At 39.2% G+C, this 19,182-nt stretch overlaps 1 protein-coding gene across 1 annotated transcript in view; it reads left to right on the forward strand.

Moving 5' to 3' along the window:
* The window catches only part of SLC17A6 (solute carrier family 17 member 6), a 38,984-nt gene that overhangs the window by 9,223 nt on the left and 10,579 nt on the right, over window positions 1–19,182 (forward strand). Inside the window, exons 4-7 of the mRNA XM_026511870.2 lie at window positions 12,521–12,635; window positions 13,679–13,766; window positions 14,287–14,373; window positions 17,341–17,483. Of these exons, the coding sequence (XP_026367655.1) occupies window positions 12,521–12,635; window positions 13,679–13,766; window positions 14,287–14,373; window positions 17,341–17,483 (433 nt within the window). The remainder of the gene's footprint in view (window positions 1–12,520; window positions 12,636–13,678; window positions 13,767–14,286; window positions 14,374–17,340; window positions 17,484–19,182) is intronic.

Here is a 19,182-nt window from a genome sequence, read left to right on the forward strand (position 1 = left end):
AAAGAGCCCATATTAGAGAGGGATAAGGCTCATTTCATCCAATCTTCTCACTTAGATACTAGGAAAGGAAATAGAAAATCAGGGAGGTGGTGACTTGCCCAAGATCACAAAGAGACTGGGACTAAAACTCAGGTGCCCAGCAATGCATGAATTCAGGCTGTCTCTACACTGACATTTAGCATCTCTGCTTGATACTATGTACTTCACCTCGAAGTTCACTTTCAGCAGCAAGCTGAGCCGTCTGCTCTCTCAGTGAGTGCCCATAATCTATCATGCCCAAATCCAGGATAGAAATCCAAGAATTAAAAAGAGAAGCCTTTAGCTGGCCCAAGGGATCCTTCAGTTTTGGTGGCAAGAGAAACATACTGTATTTGTGTGTGTGTGTATGGACTCCCAAATGATTTGGCTACAGCGTGAATGATTCTGTTCTTTTCTTTGCAAGAGACAAAAACCCGAGCTTGACAATGACTTAAACAAATAGTGTGATTTTCTATAGGAGGAAATATGGCATTTAGTACTTTTTTTTTTCTCCCTACCCAGCCCTTTCGTAATATGGGCTCCTACAATATTTCAGAAGTTTGAGCATCACTGGGCAAGGGGGTGAAGGGTAAGGGGGTGGACGGAGTGGTTGGGTAATTTAGACCATTTGTCTGCAAAAGAGAAGAGATTCTTCCTTGGGATTTTGATGGCTACAACTCAATTCATACCACTGTTACAAAAGAGAGAGTAGTTTATACTTAAAAATCAACAAATTCAAATGCATGGATTTTAAATCTGTTAACTCATGTGAATTTGCATTTATAAAAATGAAATTTGGTATACTTTAGGTAAGTATTCTGGCTTGCCTGATTCTGAAAAATTCTCTTGTGAGAGGGGTTTTCAGAAAGAGAGGAATGAAGATATTTTGAACATAACGTCTTCATATTTTAAGCGCAGGAAGGGACAATTTTACCTGTGTTATTCTTTTTCCTTCACAGAAATAAAACAATGAAGATGTGCTTTATTTACTGTAATAAGCATTGGAAGTGAATTCTTAAGTGTCATTACCAAACACATATGTAAACATTATCTATCTATCTATCTATCTATCTATCTATCTATCTATCTATCTATCTATCTATCATCTCTCATTGTTTTCCTCTCCACTTACCTATCCATTGCAATGTCCATTACAAGCAGAGGCTCTGTAACCCTTCAGTAAGAAACATTTGCAGATTCCTTTTGTGTGAGAAAATAATTTAGACTATGAACATAAAGCTGTGGCAAGAGACCACCATTGTGCTGTGGTGGAAATGGGTTATCATCATCTCTTCCTTTAGGGCCAGAGGTGACTCTCTGTTTCACTCCTCTAGCAGCCTATTAGACATCTCGCTGTCTTCCCATTGTGGCCTCTGTAGGTTAGGAGTCTGGGACAAAGCGGAAGAGACCTTCCTTTTTCTGACAAAAGAAAATACCTTTCCACAAGATGGATAAATGGATTGAGAGAGGGAGGGTTCCCTAAGGGCTTGCCCGTGGTTTGCTGACATGAGCTTCTCTTTCCTTCCATTCTCCCCTCCTCTCACCCTCTACTAGCTCTGGGCTCCCCTGTGGCTGCCACAGCCCTCTACCGCAGTGCAGAGCCAGCCCTGGAGGGGAGGGCCAGGATTTTGAGGGAGGAGGGAGTCAGGTGGGCAGCTGGTGGAATGATTGTCCCGCTGCCATATGCCACTGTTGGGGCTGTCTAATTTCTCTGTCATGAGTGATGAAGTCATTTTTACAACTTAATGATGTACCAAGGGACCCAGAGGGCTGGCTTGTGCTTGTGTATTCCTTTTTAAATATGGGAATGGGGCATCAGATGTGACAAAGGGAGGCGCCTGAGCCCTGATTTGATTAGATTAACTAGATTAAACAGCCGAATCGGTCTACTGCTACACACCCTCAAGGATAGGATTAGTGCCACACCTGGGGTGAGGAACACTAGCTCCCTGTTAAGTGACAAGCCACTGTCCAAATGGAAATGCATTGATCGATTTGGGGAAAATGGATATCATCTGTAGAAGTGACAAGTCACCAGTGTTCCTTTCACCTCTACCAGGCAAATCCTTTTGGGGTGGGCTTGGTAGCTGAGGGTGTTTGTGGCTGTGGGTCATGGAGAAATAACCTGACTGAGGATTTCTCAGCTAACTCGCCGCGGAGCGCACTGAATGTCAATCACCAGGCAGGGCCCGATGCAGGTTTCAGCAACTGCATTTGCTTTTCCAACCTTTTCTGTGTCAGGGGCATGATACGCTTCTCAATTTGGGCAATCGGTTTAGTAATACAGAGCCTCCTACTGCACACACACACACACACACACACACACACACGTCCTTAAAGTCATTCTGTATAAGAGAATATAGTCATTTCACACTGGAAGACAAAGAAGAGAGAGAGAGAGAGAGAGTGTGTGTGTGTGTGTGTGTGTGTGTGTAACAAGCAGAAAGAAAACAAGTAGAAATTAGGTTTTAACTTGAAAATAAGCAAATTGAATTCATTTTAATATGTCATTTGCTGCAGGGGAAATCATGAGGAAAACAACAATTTTAAGTAGCTTTCAAGTGGTTTATCATTCTGAAAAGCAATCTCAATAAGCAAATGGCCCTTATTTTATTTCGCAGAGATTATGATGTTCTTTGAGAAATGGAGAACACCCATCACTTTCTAATCCTGTTCTTAAGGCATTTGCGATGTTCAGAATTGTCACATTTAGTTTGCATGTTTCTTTGCCTTTTTTTTTTTCTTGGCCCAATTACTGACACCCACCTCTGACTTACATTCACAAACATGGGTTTTTCAGGTAGAACTTTAGCTGCCAATTGTATAAGGAGAAGGACTTGAGGCCAAATGAGACATCATGCTAGTTGAGATGCAACTTACTCTGGGATTCTTCAAGTTTGGCAATATTTATTTAATTAATGACTACATGGCTCGGCTTAATTAATTGTTCAGTGAAAGAAATGGTTTAGTTTAGTTTATTGCTGAAAAAGTTGTGTGTAATTTGTTAGCATTTGCATTGATGGTTTATTTTTATATGTAGTACTGATATGAATCTATTGCCTGATATAACATATACTGATAAAAATACTGCCTGGTATTATAGAGAACTTAAATTTACAACTGAGAAAGTAAAAAAATATATTAAAAATAGACAAATGTTTATTTGGGGAAATTTGTTTCTAGAAAATTTTTTTTTAAATGGAAAGTATAACATTTCTTTATTTACCTATATATTATTTACCTTTATTTGGAATAAGTGGTGGATCAGACCATAAGTGAGCTTCTTAACTGACATAGATTATAAAGCAAACCAAAAAACCAAAACCAAACTCAGAATATAAATCAGAAGTCAGCTTAATTTTACAAACATGTGATTGGTTACTTATACTGAATGAGCCTTCAATTTCTATTCTATAATCAGTATTCATTAAAACATTTTCAAATAAACTACATTATTATTTGATAGGTCATTAAACTTAGCATTTAGCCTATTGAGAAACATAAAAAATGTACCTGAGAAAATCCACAATGAAATTTCAAAAGACAAAAAAAAAAAATTGTAAAAATGAAACTTTTTGCAGCATAGATGTTCTTAGGCCTACAGAAGTCAAGCAGTAACATGATTGCTTAATTTATATGATGGGGTAAAGGACAACGTTCTCCTCCCTGTAGATAAAAAGAGTCTAGAAATCTAGCTTTTAGATTAAAACGGGGAAAAACAAAGCCAGTTCTACTGAATGGAAACATAGAAGGTCTACTCCAACCAGGCACAATGGAGAAGGATGAGTGAGTATCAGGAAAGCTTTTCAATCAATGTGAAGTAGATCATTCAGGGATAACATTTCTACCTCTCCCTAAATAGTACATTTGTATTGGGGTGGGAAGAGAGAGGATATGAGTTATAAATTGTTTTTATAATTGCCTTAGTTCCTCATTTCAGAAGGCAGATGAAATTAGAATGGAATACAATACTAAATATATGTATTGCTCAACTTTTTATGTACAGAGATCATCTTTCTTCCTCATAGAGGCTGTAAGGCAGACATTCTTAACACTTGTTTTACTGATGAGAGAAATGAACACACAATAGCACCTATTTCCCCCCCAATCACCAGCTGATAAGAGGAAGAGCTGGGGTATCAACCCCAGTACGTCTGATTTCAAAGGATGTGCTTCTTTACTAAACACATTTCTCCTATTAAATAACTTTACTGTGTGTTCTTTAAAATATTTATTTTACAGTCCCTTAAAAAAATTCACTGTATTACTTAGTGCTAGGCTAGGCTCATAGGAAAGAACATGGCCGTGGAATAATTTAAAACATTTTTGCATGATTTTGGTTTTTAGACAAGCTTTCTAATCAGCATCAACTTGGAAGCCTATCATGGTGGAGATTGCTTTCAGAGCAGCAGTGCTATGAAATGCAATTATGTGTCCATGTTGGAACCAGCGCTAGAGATAATGAAACTCACAAGAAGAGTAAATGTTTCTTGGTATATAATCTATTTCCTTCTACTGAGATATCAAAAATATATTCAATGCTTACGTCTGTCTGTTTTTTTGTTGACATCGGCCCAAACAAAACTAATGACTGTCAAGCATAATGCAATATACATGACGACGACATTAAAAATTGATAAATGGTGGGATTCTTTAAGAGGACGATTTTGAAAGCAGAGCTTTAGAGACAGTGGTTTCAAGGATGCCGTGATGAACAGAGAATGTAATGGCAGTTGGTTTCAGAAGATTCTACAGTGTTGTTGGGAAGACAAGGATGAGGCCAGACCCGGCCACGTACTTGAACTCAGCAGCTATCTGAAGTGAGGATTTATCCACAGGAATACTCTCAGTCCTAGTCCATAGCCGCCATCCTACAGTTATTTTGTGAGAGTAACTCAGCTTCCTAGGATTATTAGGATACCCAGAACAGCAGTTCATCCCCACTAAAAGTGCAAGAACAAAGAAATGGTCAATTGATTGAAAAGGATAACAGAATAATAAAGGTTCAAAGGAGAAAGATCTGTTATCAGCCACATACACCTCAGGAGGGAAGTTATCATTGCCCTCTATTTAAAGTCTTTATACAAAAGTAACTGGATGGTCTTTTTTTATTTTATTTTATTTATTTGATGGAGAGAGAGAGAGCGAGTGCACACACAAGCAGAGAGAGCTGGAGAGGGAGAAGCAGGCTCCCCGCTGAGGAGGGAGTCTAATGTGGGGCTCAGTCCCAGGGACCTGGCATCATGACCTGAGCCAAAGGCAGACGCTTAACCAACTGAGCCATCCAGGCGCCCCTGGGTGGTCATTTCTTAAGAGCACATGATGTACAAAGCATTCTGCTAGCATCCTGGGGTTTGAAGAAGTGAAATAAAGACCTGGACAATGTTCCCCACAAATAAGGCAGGGGGGCAGGGGAACACGGGATCTCCTGAGTTAAGTCTTATAAAAGCAATCTACAGTTGCTTGAGGGACATCTGAGAGAAAAGATTAGTCCAAAAAAGAGGTGTGTGTGTGTGTGTGTGTGTGTGTGTGTGTGGTGGGCAGGTATTAGGGATAAGGGTGGAAGTGTGCCAAGTACGAAGACACATATAATTTGGACAATGCCGTACAGTTTTTAAAAATGTCTTGTCTCCTGCCAGGGATTGCAGCCGGCCTGCGGAGGCACAGACTGGGAGCCTGGTGAGGTTCAAGCCGTTCTGTATGCCTTCAGAATGGGACACAGAATTTTTATTCTATGTCTTCATGCACTTTAAGCTGATAGAATTTTTTTTAAAGATTTTTATTTATCTATTTGAGAGAGCAAGCGAGAGAGAACACAAATTGGGGGGAAGGGCGGAGAGAGGGGGACAAACAGACTCCTCACTGAACAGGGATGCAGGGCTGGATCCCAGGACTCCGGGATCGTGACCTGAGCCAAAGGCAGATGCTAAACTGACTGAGCCACCCAGGCACCCCTAAGCTGATAGAATTTCAAGATGACATGGAACAATTCTGAATCCTTTGTTACAGAAACAATACTATTTAATCAGGGCAAAAGCATGCTGGGGTGGAAAAAAAGGGCAAAGAATACAAATTCTCTGAAAACTCTAATGAATGTTGGAAAATTCCTGTATGTTAGCTGATATTTAGGAACCATTTACTATGAACCACGCACTGTCCAAGGTCCATAGCTGATTCATATAATCTTCATGATAGTCCTTTGAAGTATGAAAACTTATTATTTCCATTTTACAAATGGAAAAAGTAAGGCTTTGAGAATGTAAGTAATAACAACTTGCCCAATATTATACTTAGAAAGAAATCAGAGTTGGAATTTGAATTCACATGCTGTAACCACAGCTTTTATTCTTAATATTATGTTATGCTGTTTATATGTCCCCGGGAGAACCATGGCAGCTGCTCAGTCAATTTGGTCAGTGAGGACAGTCGAAATTAGGCCAGAGGACTTCACTTTGGGTTTGACCCAACCATCTAATTACAGTTCGTGCTTTGTAAAGGATATTGCGCCTTTTAGCAGGTGTTTCCGTTCCGTTCTTGCCCCTCCCCTCTATAAATTAAGGTTAAACCCCCTTTTCCAGCTCTGTCTACCTCTGTCCATATTAGGTTTATCCCCAGTCCTGCCCCAGATCTGTCCTTTTTGTGATGTCTCGGGGGAATATCTAGCATAGTATGGCTAAACCAATGATTCTCAAGTCAGAAAAAGTAACATCAGCATCATCTGGATACTAGTTAGAAATGCACATTCTCAGGCCCCACGCAAAGTTCTGGCACCCAGCAATCTGTGTTCGAACAGCCCCCTAAGATGATGATCGCGAATGATAAATCTGAAAATTGCTGTGCTGAACCATTTTATATTCTGGAACTTGTGTTCCGTACTTAGTTCTATTTCTTCCATTTCTCTTTTGAAAACTAGACTTTGCTCATAAAAAGACAACCCCCCCCAAATAAGCTTCTCAATTTAACTACTTTGAAACATAGGACAGAAGTTGAATCCTCTTTTTCACTCCTCCCTGCTGCTATCATCCATTATTCAGCATGTTTTTGTCTTCCAAAATTGTTGCCATTTTATTTGCTGCTCGTGGCATTTGTGAGTACTAGTTCTGCTGCTAGTAGAGTAGAGCTTCGCAGGTAAGGAGCTAGGATCTACAACTGGACCAAGTCAAGACAAACCATAATTCTCCACTCAGTTTCTATGTGCCTGCAGCCAGCTATATAAACCCACCTGCACTTAGCTATTCTATCTATGGAATAAGGACAGCAGTAGCAGCGTGCTGATGTTATTGTTAGTTTAAAATGAGAATCTGGAACAGTGACTGACACACACTAACAATTCAATAAACATTGGCAATTTATTATTATTTCTACTTGACTGGCTCACATTTATGGATTTATTTTTATGTGCCACGCACCTTTTGAGTGCATTATTTTTAGTCTCACAGCAATCCTATGACATGCAATATATGAATATCTGCGTTGCACAGATCCTAATACCGTTAGGATATTCCAGGAATTCTTCTAGATGCTTTACTTATAATAAATCATAGGTTCTGTTAATATCACCATTTTGCAGACAAGGAATGTAGCGTAGTTAGTTAAACTGCTCAAGATGACTCAAGTAATAGATGACAGGAATGAACTTCGAAGCCAAGCAGCCTAGCCTTAGAATCCATGCTCTTGACCATTCCATGGCTCTGCCCTTTTTATAGACAAGGAATCAGAAGCCTAGAGAAGTTAACTAACTTTCCAGTCACACAGTTATTAAGTGACGAAGCTAGGGTCTTATAAAAATTTCTGTACCGTATTTCTGTCACTTTCTCCGCCTCTACTACCATTACTGGCTTTGGCGCCTTGCTCCTGTGCAAGCCATCGTCTTGCCTAAATTTACATGGATCCTGATAACTTTCTGTCTCCCTGGCCTCATAGATCCCTCTCCCCTTAATTCTACTAAGCTTTGTGTTTACTTCACTTTAAGGGCTTAATCATTGTTTACCCTCTACAATCACTCTATGCTGCACCGTCTCCCGGATGCCACGGATTTACAGACCCTGTTCTTCCCTTCCTTGTTCAATCTGTATTTGCTCACACCTTCCTTGTTCATAATCTCACTCTTGATGGTCTTACTTTTTTTTACTCGGGGTACCGGATACCACAATGTCCAGCCATTTTAAACACTGACCTAGTTTCTTTCTTTTTTTTTTAAAGATTTTATTTATTTATTTATTTGACAGAGATAGGGACAGCCAGCGAGAGAGGGAACACAGCAGGGGGAGTGGGAGAGGAAGAAGCAGGCTCCTAGCGGAGGAGCCTGATGTGGGACTCGATCCCAGAACGCCGGGATCACGCCCTGAGCCGAAGGCAGACGCTTAACCGCTGCACCGCCCAGGCGCCCCTTTCCCTTCTCTTTCTTTTCATTAGTACTCCTGTTAAGATTTTTGGCTTAAGTTGTCTCTTGCCACTTGTCTCTCCCTTCCTTTCTCCTACTACACCCAGGGCCATCTTTATCTTTTCTCCTGAGTGCCTAATAGCCTCATATCAATGAAAGAGCACAGATTTTCATGTCAGAGAGCCCTGGATTCCAGTCTCCACTTCACTGCTTGCTTTTATCTTGCACAACCATTGTCTCCAGTTTCCTATTTGTAAAATGAGATGAATATGTGGCTCGGAGCGTAGTTGTGAGGATTAAATGAATTAATGTGGGTGGAGTGTGTATAGTAAGCGCTCTGTAAGTTTTAGCTCCCTTTTCCTCCTCAGCACTGTGTCCTACTCTAAATATAGTCTCACAAAGAATTGGAGTGTGAATGCATAAATGAATGTTGAATGAAGTGGCTGCTTTAATTTTGGCTCTGTGTAGCACAGCAAGAGAAAGTGTGAAGGCTTCCCATACTGGGCAAGAATTTTGATAATCAGAATTTTAATTACCTGGGTATTGAGTTGGAGAACAATGATATAAAATTTTAAAAAGAAGATGAGATTCTGAAAAGTCCGATGGATTTCCTTCTTAAATAGAAAAAAAGTCCATGCATTTTTATGATCCAATAGCAACTAATAATGAAAAAGGGACAGTTAAAAGAATTTAGGAACTTAAAAGTACGAAGCATTTGGATATGTCACAAGATTATATAATTAGAAACAATATCCAGGGCAAGAGTGGAAAATGAACTTTGGAACTGATCTATTGATGTTTTCTTTCAGGAACCGTACGGTGAGTTCAAATAGCTTTGTGAAGATTATTATTTAAATTTATAGTCAGAATCCCGAAACACATTACTAACTGCATGTGTGCATGATCAGATGAAAACCCTAGTAGTAAAACCCACTGGTTTTGGAATCAGACAGACTAGATTTGAACCAGGTTTCTTCTACTTGGAACTGACAAACAACGTGTGCAAGGGATTTCACTTATCCAGGCTTAGTTTCTTCATCTATAAAATGGGTGTATGAATAATACCCATCTCACAGGGTTGTGAAGTGGTTGTGGATTTTATGGCATGTGAGATGTTAGCATGGTGTCTAGCAAGTTGAAGAAGCACTTACTAGATTTAGGTCTAACTGTAGTGGGTGTTGAACAAAGAGTTCATAATTGATTCAGTTCTACTGGTGGGTGGTTTTGTCCCCCAAAGGACATTTTTGGTTGTTACAACTTGGGGGCAAACGCTACTGGCTTGTAATGTAGAAAGGCTGCTAGACATACAGTGCATGGGACAGCGTCCCACAACAAAGAATTGTCCATCCTGAAATCTCAATCGAGTGGACGTTGGGAAACGTTGAGCTACAGAACGGGTAAAATTCATCTCTCTCTAGCATGTCGAGAGACGCGGTATTTTAAAACCCTTCAGAGAAAGTGATGGTTGAAAGTTTTATTCATAGAAACGAAACTTCATGCATCATACTTTTAAGAAATTATTGGAAAAGAAGACACGTATTAGATAAACCTAGTTATAAACCTTATGGTGTTGGGTTTTTTTTTTTTGTTTTTGTTTTTGCAAATCTTAGCATGCAAAATTATCACCTGGGTTTCTTATTAAAACACAGATTTTTCAGCCTTCACTCCCAGCACAGTCTGATTTGAAAAGTCTGGTGTGAAAAATCTGCATTTTTAATAAGCTCTCCAGAGAATTCTGATGCAGCTGGTTCATGGACAACAGTTTGAAGAGATTCTTCTGAAGGCTAAATGGGGCGGATGCATAAATCACATAAACACTTTAAAAAATCCTGTAGCATCATGTAGCTCTGGCTCTCATTATCTGTAAAGCCTGAAGCAGGGTCAGTCTCTTTTATTATTGAGAATCATAAGCAACGTGGGATACACCTACAGAAAATAGAGTCAGCACGAGTTTGGCAGTACCCGGGCAGCCTACCCAGATGACCGAAACTCCAGTGTCATTGCCCTTCCTGCTTTCACCCTCTCTGCGACACAGGTCAAACACGCGCACTCCCAGAATAGTAGAAACAGACGTTCCTCTCACTGGCCTTTGCGAACTTGCACCTTTCACCACTCAGTCCAGGAAACATGCCCCATACACTTTCTCCTCTTTCGTCTCAGCCTTAAAGGAAACTTCCAAAATGTCCTGAGGTTTGCATACAAGAACATTTGGATTGCATTTTTAAGAGAGGTGAAAATTCTTTCAACGTAAAAATAATGGTTAATAAAAATGCATTTTAATTCAATTTTTATAACAATTTGGAGTTCTTATTTTATAAAGACAGGTTATGGGATTTTGCCTTTCTTTTCTGAAAAAATAAATACATATTTGGCAGAAGTTTAATGTCACTGGGTATATGGTGTTTTTTTTTTTTTTTAAGATTTTTTATTTATTTATTCGACAGAGACAGCCAGCGAGAGAGGGAACACAAGCAGGGGGAGTGGGAGAGGAAGAAGCAGGCTCATAGCGGAGGAGCCTGATGTGGGGCTCGATCCCATAATGCCGGGATCACATCCTGAGCCGAAGGCAGACGCTTAACCGCTGTGCCACCCAGGCACCCCAGGGTATATGGTGTTTTAATGGGAGTAATCATTTTTAGAAATAGAAAGTTTCTATTTTGCGACAGAAATTTAGGAAATCAGTTATTCTCTGACTCAAACCGAAAGATACCTATTCAGCAAATAGCACAGAGGAAACATGGAACAGGGTATCTACCTTCTGAGTGACTTCTTAGCACTAAGGACAGGCGGATATTAGGTTACGTCAAGTAAACAAAAGTATTTGACCTGGTCTAGGATCCACTTTGGCCCTTCAGAAAGGCGTTTCTCAAATTTCAGTAGCTGATTAATAATGATCAAGGCCCTTTCAGAAACTCCAATCTTTAACTCCTTATGCTTAAATGGGCCCCTTGGAAGAGTCAGAATTTCTATGAGACCATTTTCACTGAATTCAAGGCTCAATGTTCAGCTGGAGAAAACTTACACAGGACACACAGCTTAGCTCATTAGAGATAGTGTGTCCCCAAACTTCTCTGCAAGACGATATTTCTAACGTTCCCCAGTTAAGGGAATATTTTTCCTACTTAGTGTGAACATTATGGAAGGTATTTTAAGAACAGAGTGGAATTTCTGCTTGCAGATGGAGGAAGGTGTGAGCACCATATTTCCAGCAATTCTTCTCTGAATCATTACGTGCATGTGCGCAGTGAGAGGTGGGCCTCAGACAGTACCCCCGCCCACATACACGAAGAAGAAAGAAGAACCATATATATTAAGGAATAGTTATTTTCATTATAAATACTTGTGCTGTGGGATCTGACCATGAGATTTCTCGGGGCATTGAAAATATAATTCCATTCATAAAATGTTTATGTGTAGGCAGCTTCTAGGGAAGTTGCAAACAGTCGTATAATGTGAGATAAAACTCCATTCAGGCCTTTGTTATTTTTTTGACAACTTTCCAGTGAGTATCTGCTCTGTCAGGCACCCTGCTGTATTAGGGACATAACAGTGCACCTGAGGAAAAAGCTCTTGCCCCAAAGCAGCTTACGTTGCAGACTGAGATATAAACCCAAACCATAGACAATGATTTGGTAAATATTTGCAATTTTTTTAAAGTTTTTTTTTTCTAAGATTTTATTTATTTATTTGTCAGAGAGAGAGAGACAAGAGCACAAGCAGCAGGGGAGAAGCAGAGGGAGACGCAGGCTCCCTGCTGAGCAAGGAGCCGGATGCAGGACTCCATCCCAGGACCCTGGGATCATGACCTGAGCTGTGGTCATGACCTCAGACATTTAACGGACTGAGCCACCCAGGCGCCCCAATATTTGCAATTTGTAATTAGATCTATGAAGAAAATAAATATAAGTGCATGTAACTGGATTTATTGAATCTTTCTTTTATTTCTTGTGCTTCAATAATGTAACATTTCAAGACAGTCAAAGTATCTGTTTGTAGTAGCTAACTCATCAGGTCCGGGACACATCTTATTCTTTTAGGAAAAAAAAAATCTACCTTAAAATTGCCTTTAGTTGACTTGACTTGAGAAACTTAGATCTATTAACTCCTTTTCTTTTTCAGGGTTTTTGGAGCTGCCATACTTCTTACCTCTACTCTGAATATGCTGATCCCATCAGCAGCCAGAGTGCATTATGGGTGTGTCATCTTTGTCAGGATACTGCAGGGCCTTGTTGAGGTATGGACTGCGGGAGTGCCATCTTGAGGTTGGCATGTTAATCGGACCAGCAGGTTATCTTTGACTTGATCTACAAATAAACGTTTTATAAGGTTGTGTCTACATAGTATGCTTAAAAAATTGGAAAATTTAGGCATTCAGATATTTTGTGTTTAAATAAAGCTGAAGTACAACTGTGACGGCTTGCCTTCCCTTCTCTAGAATTGAGCGGTATTAAAGAAATGTTCATTGACTATTTGACAGAAAAAAAAAAGGACAGGCACAGGTTAATATGCTGTGAGGAAAATTTCTGAGTCTGTCCTTTGCTGGTAATAACCCTGAATTAATATCTTTTGGGAGATTTATACCAAATCCTTGTTGGACTTGAATCATGATTTGAGTTTTCATTAAAATATTTCATTGACTATATTCTTTGGGAATGTAACTCATGATTGACTTTTAGAAACCTCAGATAGACCTACCTATTGCCCTTCTCTTCTCCTGAAATATAGTGGGAGTAGATAAATCAGATGAAGTATTAAGCACTGAAAACTTTCTCCTTTCTCTCCAAACAGAAAAAATTGGTAGGATAAAAATATATCAAGTGGATAATTATTTTAAAAGCCCTAAGTTCTAAACAGTACTCCCAGGAAGTGTGAGCTTCAAGGACCTGGCTTTGTCTTCCTCTATATGGATTCCTTATATTTGGGAATCGCTGTGTTTAATGCTTCACGAAAAGGCCTCCCACATTTCTCAAACTGTTCAGAGTTCCAGATGAATAGAGTAATGGGGGGTCTTTTGCCTTCATCAGAAGAAAACTGAGGTAGAAGGAAGACTTGAAGGGTGGGGAGAATTTGGACAGGTCACTTAAAAGGAGCCATGTCTTACCTGATCTGGGCTGAACGTTTTTAAAGTGGAATTTCAGGGAATTAGCAAAGATCTATGAGTAGCAGCTTTCCCTAATACTTGGGCCCAATCTAAGGAGACAGCATCAGAGAAGGGAAATGTGCTTATTTTCAGTGATCCTGCATCCTAAATGGTGATATATATCTTCCCTGTCACAGGGCGTCACCTACCCAGCATGTCATGGGATATGGAGTAAATGGGCTCCCCCTCTAGAGAGGAGTCGACTGGCAACCACCTCCTTTTGTGGTGAGTACTGCGTGCAGGTAGTTACGGTGGGTAAAAGTTTAGCAACAACTTGGATAAGAACTGAAAGTCGATAAAGCTCACCTGTAAAACCATTTGGTGGGTGTGTGTCTGTACATGAGGAAAGGTTTTTGACCACCATTTCAATTTCTTTAGTTCTTATTGGTCTCCTAAACCCTCTGTTTCTTCCATGTTTTGTATTTTTCTAGAAGTTCATCCATTTTATCTAAGTTTTCAAATATATTCATGAATAATTTTTAGAGTAGTCTTTTAAAATTTATTTTTTATTATAGTCTTATTATTTCTAGATCTCTTTTGTGTCTTGGGTAGATAGGTCATATCCACTTATGTAGTCCTGTATCATTGGCTGTGTATGTAGACATATATATGTATTTGGAGATATAGGGGTGTGAGCGTGCATGCACCTGGGTGTGCAAGTGAGAGCCTACCAAGAAACATGAGATGAAGTCAAGAAGTTCTATTTATTCCACTTACCTACCTCTCGTTCTCCCTTTTGCTTTAGGTTCCTATGCTGGAGCTGTCATTGCAATGCCTTTAGCTGGCATTCTTGTGCAGTATACCGGTTGGTCGTCAGTATTCTATGTCTATGGTATGTTGCCTACTCAGCAGTAAAGTTAAAAGAAATGGGTATCAATAAAACAGTGAGGTACATCACTGAGTATACGTCTGCATTCACTCACATTTTTTTCCATTAAGAATCCTTTCCTTATATTTTGAGAAGATCAAGGAAAATGTTCCACCTCTATGATCCTCCCTACCTTGTTATTTGTTGTTTTAAAAAGCAAGTACATTGCTGGTGGAAACTTTGTGATATATTTCATATATAGTTCTTGATCATGAAGAAAAAAATAAATTCGCTCTTGATTCATTGCCAATTAAGAAGAAAGAGCTGGACAGCACCCCCTCGTCTTCCTTTGCTACTGCTTTCTCCTCTCGGCTGACCCTGCCTCATCAAGACTGAACAGGGTTGGGAAGCTGGATGGAGATAGCGGTGCTAACGCAACAGTTCGCTTCTGTGATGAAATAGTAACAGTCAGCGGCAGCCACCTCACATTTTCGTCCTCGTTCCTCCAGGATTAAATGAGATGAAGCCCTCAAACGGAAATAAAAAAGGACAAGAAACCCTAAGTCCAAAGGCCCTTTCTGTTCACTTTCTAACTAGAACCAGAAAGCTTACCACTGGAGAGGACCCCTAAAGTCTCTCTTTGGAGACTTTTTTTTTTTTTTTTGCCATGAGAAAAAGAAATATAAGAGAGCTGGATTCCAACTGATGGCACTGATTAATACCGTCTTCGGACGTGGCAGGAGAATGTGAAATATTAATGAAGTCATGAGGCAGAACTGAACAGTATCTAGCTGCTTCCGAATTTGGCATGATCCATTCCCAATTAAAAATGTTCTCATCAGAGCAAATTCTTATGTTTGCAGAGTATTATTAAATATGCTTTACAGCAGGAGCTCTTACTCTGGTTCAAAAGCCATGGATAGGTTTTAGATTCATGAATGTCCTAAATGATAAGCCATACATGCATTCGTACATTTTTTTCCCTGGGCAGGTATTTTTATTAGAATTTAATCCATATCTTTCATTAGATTTTCAAGAGTCTGTAATTCACAGAAGTTTAAAGCAAATGTGTATCGGGCATGTAGAACAAGTTGGGAGGTCAGGCCATTAAATCCTCTGATTCGTCCCTTAATTGAATCCATTACTTAATTGAAAATATGATGTGACTTTAAAGTAAGAATATCAATTTCCAGGGGCACCTTGGTAGCTCAGTCAGTTAAGCATCTGACTCTTGGTTTTGGCTCAGGTCATGATCTCAGGGTCGTGAGACTGAGCAGCCTCAGGCTCCCTGCTCAGGGGGGGAATCTGCTTTCCCCACCCCCCCTCTGCCCCTTCTGCTCACGTGCATGGCACGTGCATGCACCCTCTCTCAAAATAAATAAATAAATCTATCTTAAAAAAAAAAGAATATTAGTTTCCACCAAGCACTCATGAAAATCAATCTCATTATGTCAAGTTGTATCTCATGTAATATTTATCACTGAATGGTACAAAGTTTCAATATTAGATAATCTGAAAATATCACATCTCCATAGTACTTGCTTACTTACTGCATATAACAAAAATTAGGTCTTTGAGCCACACATTCAATATTAATATTTTAAAAATTAAAAAGATAAGAACTGTATAGTGGCTTATGTTAAAAGCAGATACTGCATATATAGCAATTAGCTGAATGTCTGGCACTTCAGATGTATTCAGTTAGCAGTGATGATGATTACCACTGAATTACAAAAGCTTTCATTTATTGAGTGTTTATTTTGTGCCATTGACCATGCTAGTTGCTTCATGCATTATCTCCTTTAATTATACTTTGCCACAAACTCATAAAAAAGAAATTGTCTCATTTTATAGTGGAGGTTCACGAGATTCAGTCACTGATGGGAGCGTGTAGTTAATGACACAGCCACGACCTGAATCTGGGAGAGCCATATGCCATAACCACTACACTAACCCGAATTTTCACATACCGTCTAACTGCCATTTGTGTTTGCTGTCATGTTTGGTAACGAAAAGGAGCATGGTCCATCAAAATCTGTGGTATTAAGAAATAATTCTTAGAGATCGAACAAGCAAGAGAAAAGTATTATAGAGATCAGGAGCATTTAGACTGTTACCCAAGGGATAAAGAACAGTAGAAGCCAAAAATGAAACGACTAGCCTCTGGGAAACCGGAATAAATCACTTGAAATTCTTTCTTTTATTAATACTTTAGATTTACATTGCACAATAAGGGCATGTTATAATAGTGAGAGTGCTAAATAAAGAAAGGGATGCAAAAAAATTGCAAACAGTTTCTTGCGTTAAAATTTATAGCTTTCATTTGCCCACAGTGATCAATAGGTAATATTATGTACTGAAAATAATAATGGTATATGGTCACATAAAGTGTTAGATGTTACTACATTAATTACAGAAGCCCCCACCCCCGCCTTTTTTAATGAATGGTAGCCACCCAGGCTAAAATAATCTAGATTTTATGTAATAATCTGCTTACTAGATCTGGAAGTGCTAACAGGAAAGGGAAATGAGTATTTCTTTTTTGTGGAACTATAGACCACTCTCATCTATTCAAGGAAGACAAATAAGAAAATGATCCTGCCCCCATAAAATTCTTTGAAGACAGGAGCCTTGTCTTGTTCACCAATTTCTCTCACTTAGCAGAGTGCCTGGAATAGTAAATGCTCAGTAAATGTTTGTTGGATGTATGAACACGTGCCAAACCACAACATTCAATAATCATCCAATGCTGTGTCTCAGCATTGTTGGAGACAAAGAGGTAGAACTACAAGACCAGCCTTCAGGAAGCTTGAAGCTTAGTGGCACACCGCGAGAAGAGCTGGCTGGTCAATTGGAGAAGCAGAAGTTCCAATTCACATTCCATAGAGTGTGTTTGGCATGAGATTCCCGCAGTTTTATTTCAGCAAATGAGTTAAATGGCGGAATTTATGATAGGTTTTTGATTTTCTTCTTTTGAACTCTTCCTTGCAGGAAGCTTTGGAATGATCTGGTACATGTTTTGGCTTTTGGTGTCTTATGAGAGTCCTGCAAAGCATCCTACTATTACAGATGAAGAACGTAGGTACATTGAAGAAAGCATTGGAGAGAGTGCAAATCTTTTAGGGGCAATGGAAGTAAGAACTTTATTATGGTGTATATTCCTGTTCTTATTCTTCATCTCACCTCCCTTTGACCAACCGAACTACTTTCTGAGTCCCTATTCAACAAAACCAACTTGGTGTCAGTCATGATTGTGTTCTTCCCTCCATCCATACTTTCTGACTTAAGAATGATTGCTTTCCCCATTGGTAATTTCTTTTTTTTTTCTTTATCTTTTCTTAGTGATCTTCAAATTTGCCCTGGACTATGGCTAGGACTATAAACCTAAATAAGCTTTTATAAACAGTTCAATATGGTCCATAATTTAAACAAATTCAACAAATATTTGTTAATTTCAGATAGTAGGAAATGCCAGATCACCTAACACAGTCACAAAAAGGGCAACTTTTTGTGTATTGAATTGTCTAAATGTAGGTTTTATACATGTGTATTGATGCTATATGTGGTTAGGGAAATATGAAATCATTAGAATGTCAGTAATAGATAGCTGACATCAAAAATCCTCAATATATAATCTTGTTATTGATAAAATCTTATCATTTTCAGGTTTCTTATTATGAGGATAAAGTGTCATAAAAATACAACATGGCCCCTTTTCCGATTCTAATTTGATTTCTTGCATGGGCTCTATGGAGAAAGAAAATGCAGTTCTGTGTCAATAATACAAATATTTTAGTCCATGTGACATTAATACATCATAAATTAATATTTATGATATATATAAATTATGATGTTAATTAAAATAATAATAGTATTAATAAATAACCATTTGGGGGTGCCTGGGTGGCTCAGTCAATTAAGCAGCTGCCTTCAGCTCAGGTCATGATCCCAGGGTCCTGGGATCGAGTCCCACCTCAGGCTTCTTACTCAGCGGGGAACCTGCTTCTCCCTCTGCCTGCTCTGCCTGCCTCTACCCCCAGCTTGTGCTCTCTCTCTCTGATGAATAAATAAATTAAATCATAAAACAATAAAATAAATAGCCATTTGATACTACTAAAAAAAAAAAAAACGGAAGCAAAGCTAATGTATTTAGACAGGTTCAGTAGTTCAGCACCTAAACAGTAACTCAGTTTCCTTATGCTGAAAGCTGGAAGGTATCACACACAGCTGAAGAACCAGTGTCTCCTATACATTAAGCTTCTCTTTCTTTTGAAGGCTCCGCCCCTCTTTCTAATCATGTTTCAGTCCAGCTCTGATTCTCTACTTCATTTCTTAGAGAAGGTGTGTCTTTGACATCTCATCCTCAGTAAAAAGGTCTATCACCCACGTTGTTGAGGCCTTTAATGAATAAGAAGAATCCCATATTGGATATCACTCAGAAGTAAAACTTCAGTACTGAAAAAATATTCTTACACTATGGACTGGCATTAGAACTTCCCCCTGCCTGTTTCCTTCTGTAAATGGATTGATGGTTTCTTTCTCCTGGCGGCTACATAAGAAACAAGGGGTGATGTGGGCATGGGGTGGGGGTTGGCAGTTGCTCTGTCTCCCTCCAGCTGCAGTTGCTCTGAGCAGAAGCTAAATACAGGCTAATCTATGGTGAGTTCAGCAGTTAGCCTCCATTTCTAACCCAAAGTTATCCAAACAACCTTTATTTTCATTAGTTAAATATGCTTCTCTTATTACCAGTTCTTGAAAGACCGTATGTCTAAATCAAGCATAAATTTTTTAAACAATCAGAAAGGTAGTCTAAGTGAAAACCAGTTTCTGGAA

The sequence above is a fragment of the Ursus arctos genome, unplaced genomic scaffold (genome assembly GCF_023065955.2).
Source record: "Ursus arctos isolate Adak ecotype North America unplaced genomic scaffold, UrsArc2.0 scaffold_23, whole genome shotgun sequence".
Classification (NCBI taxonomy): Eukaryota; Metazoa; Chordata; class Mammalia; order Carnivora; family Ursidae; genus Ursus; species Ursus arctos.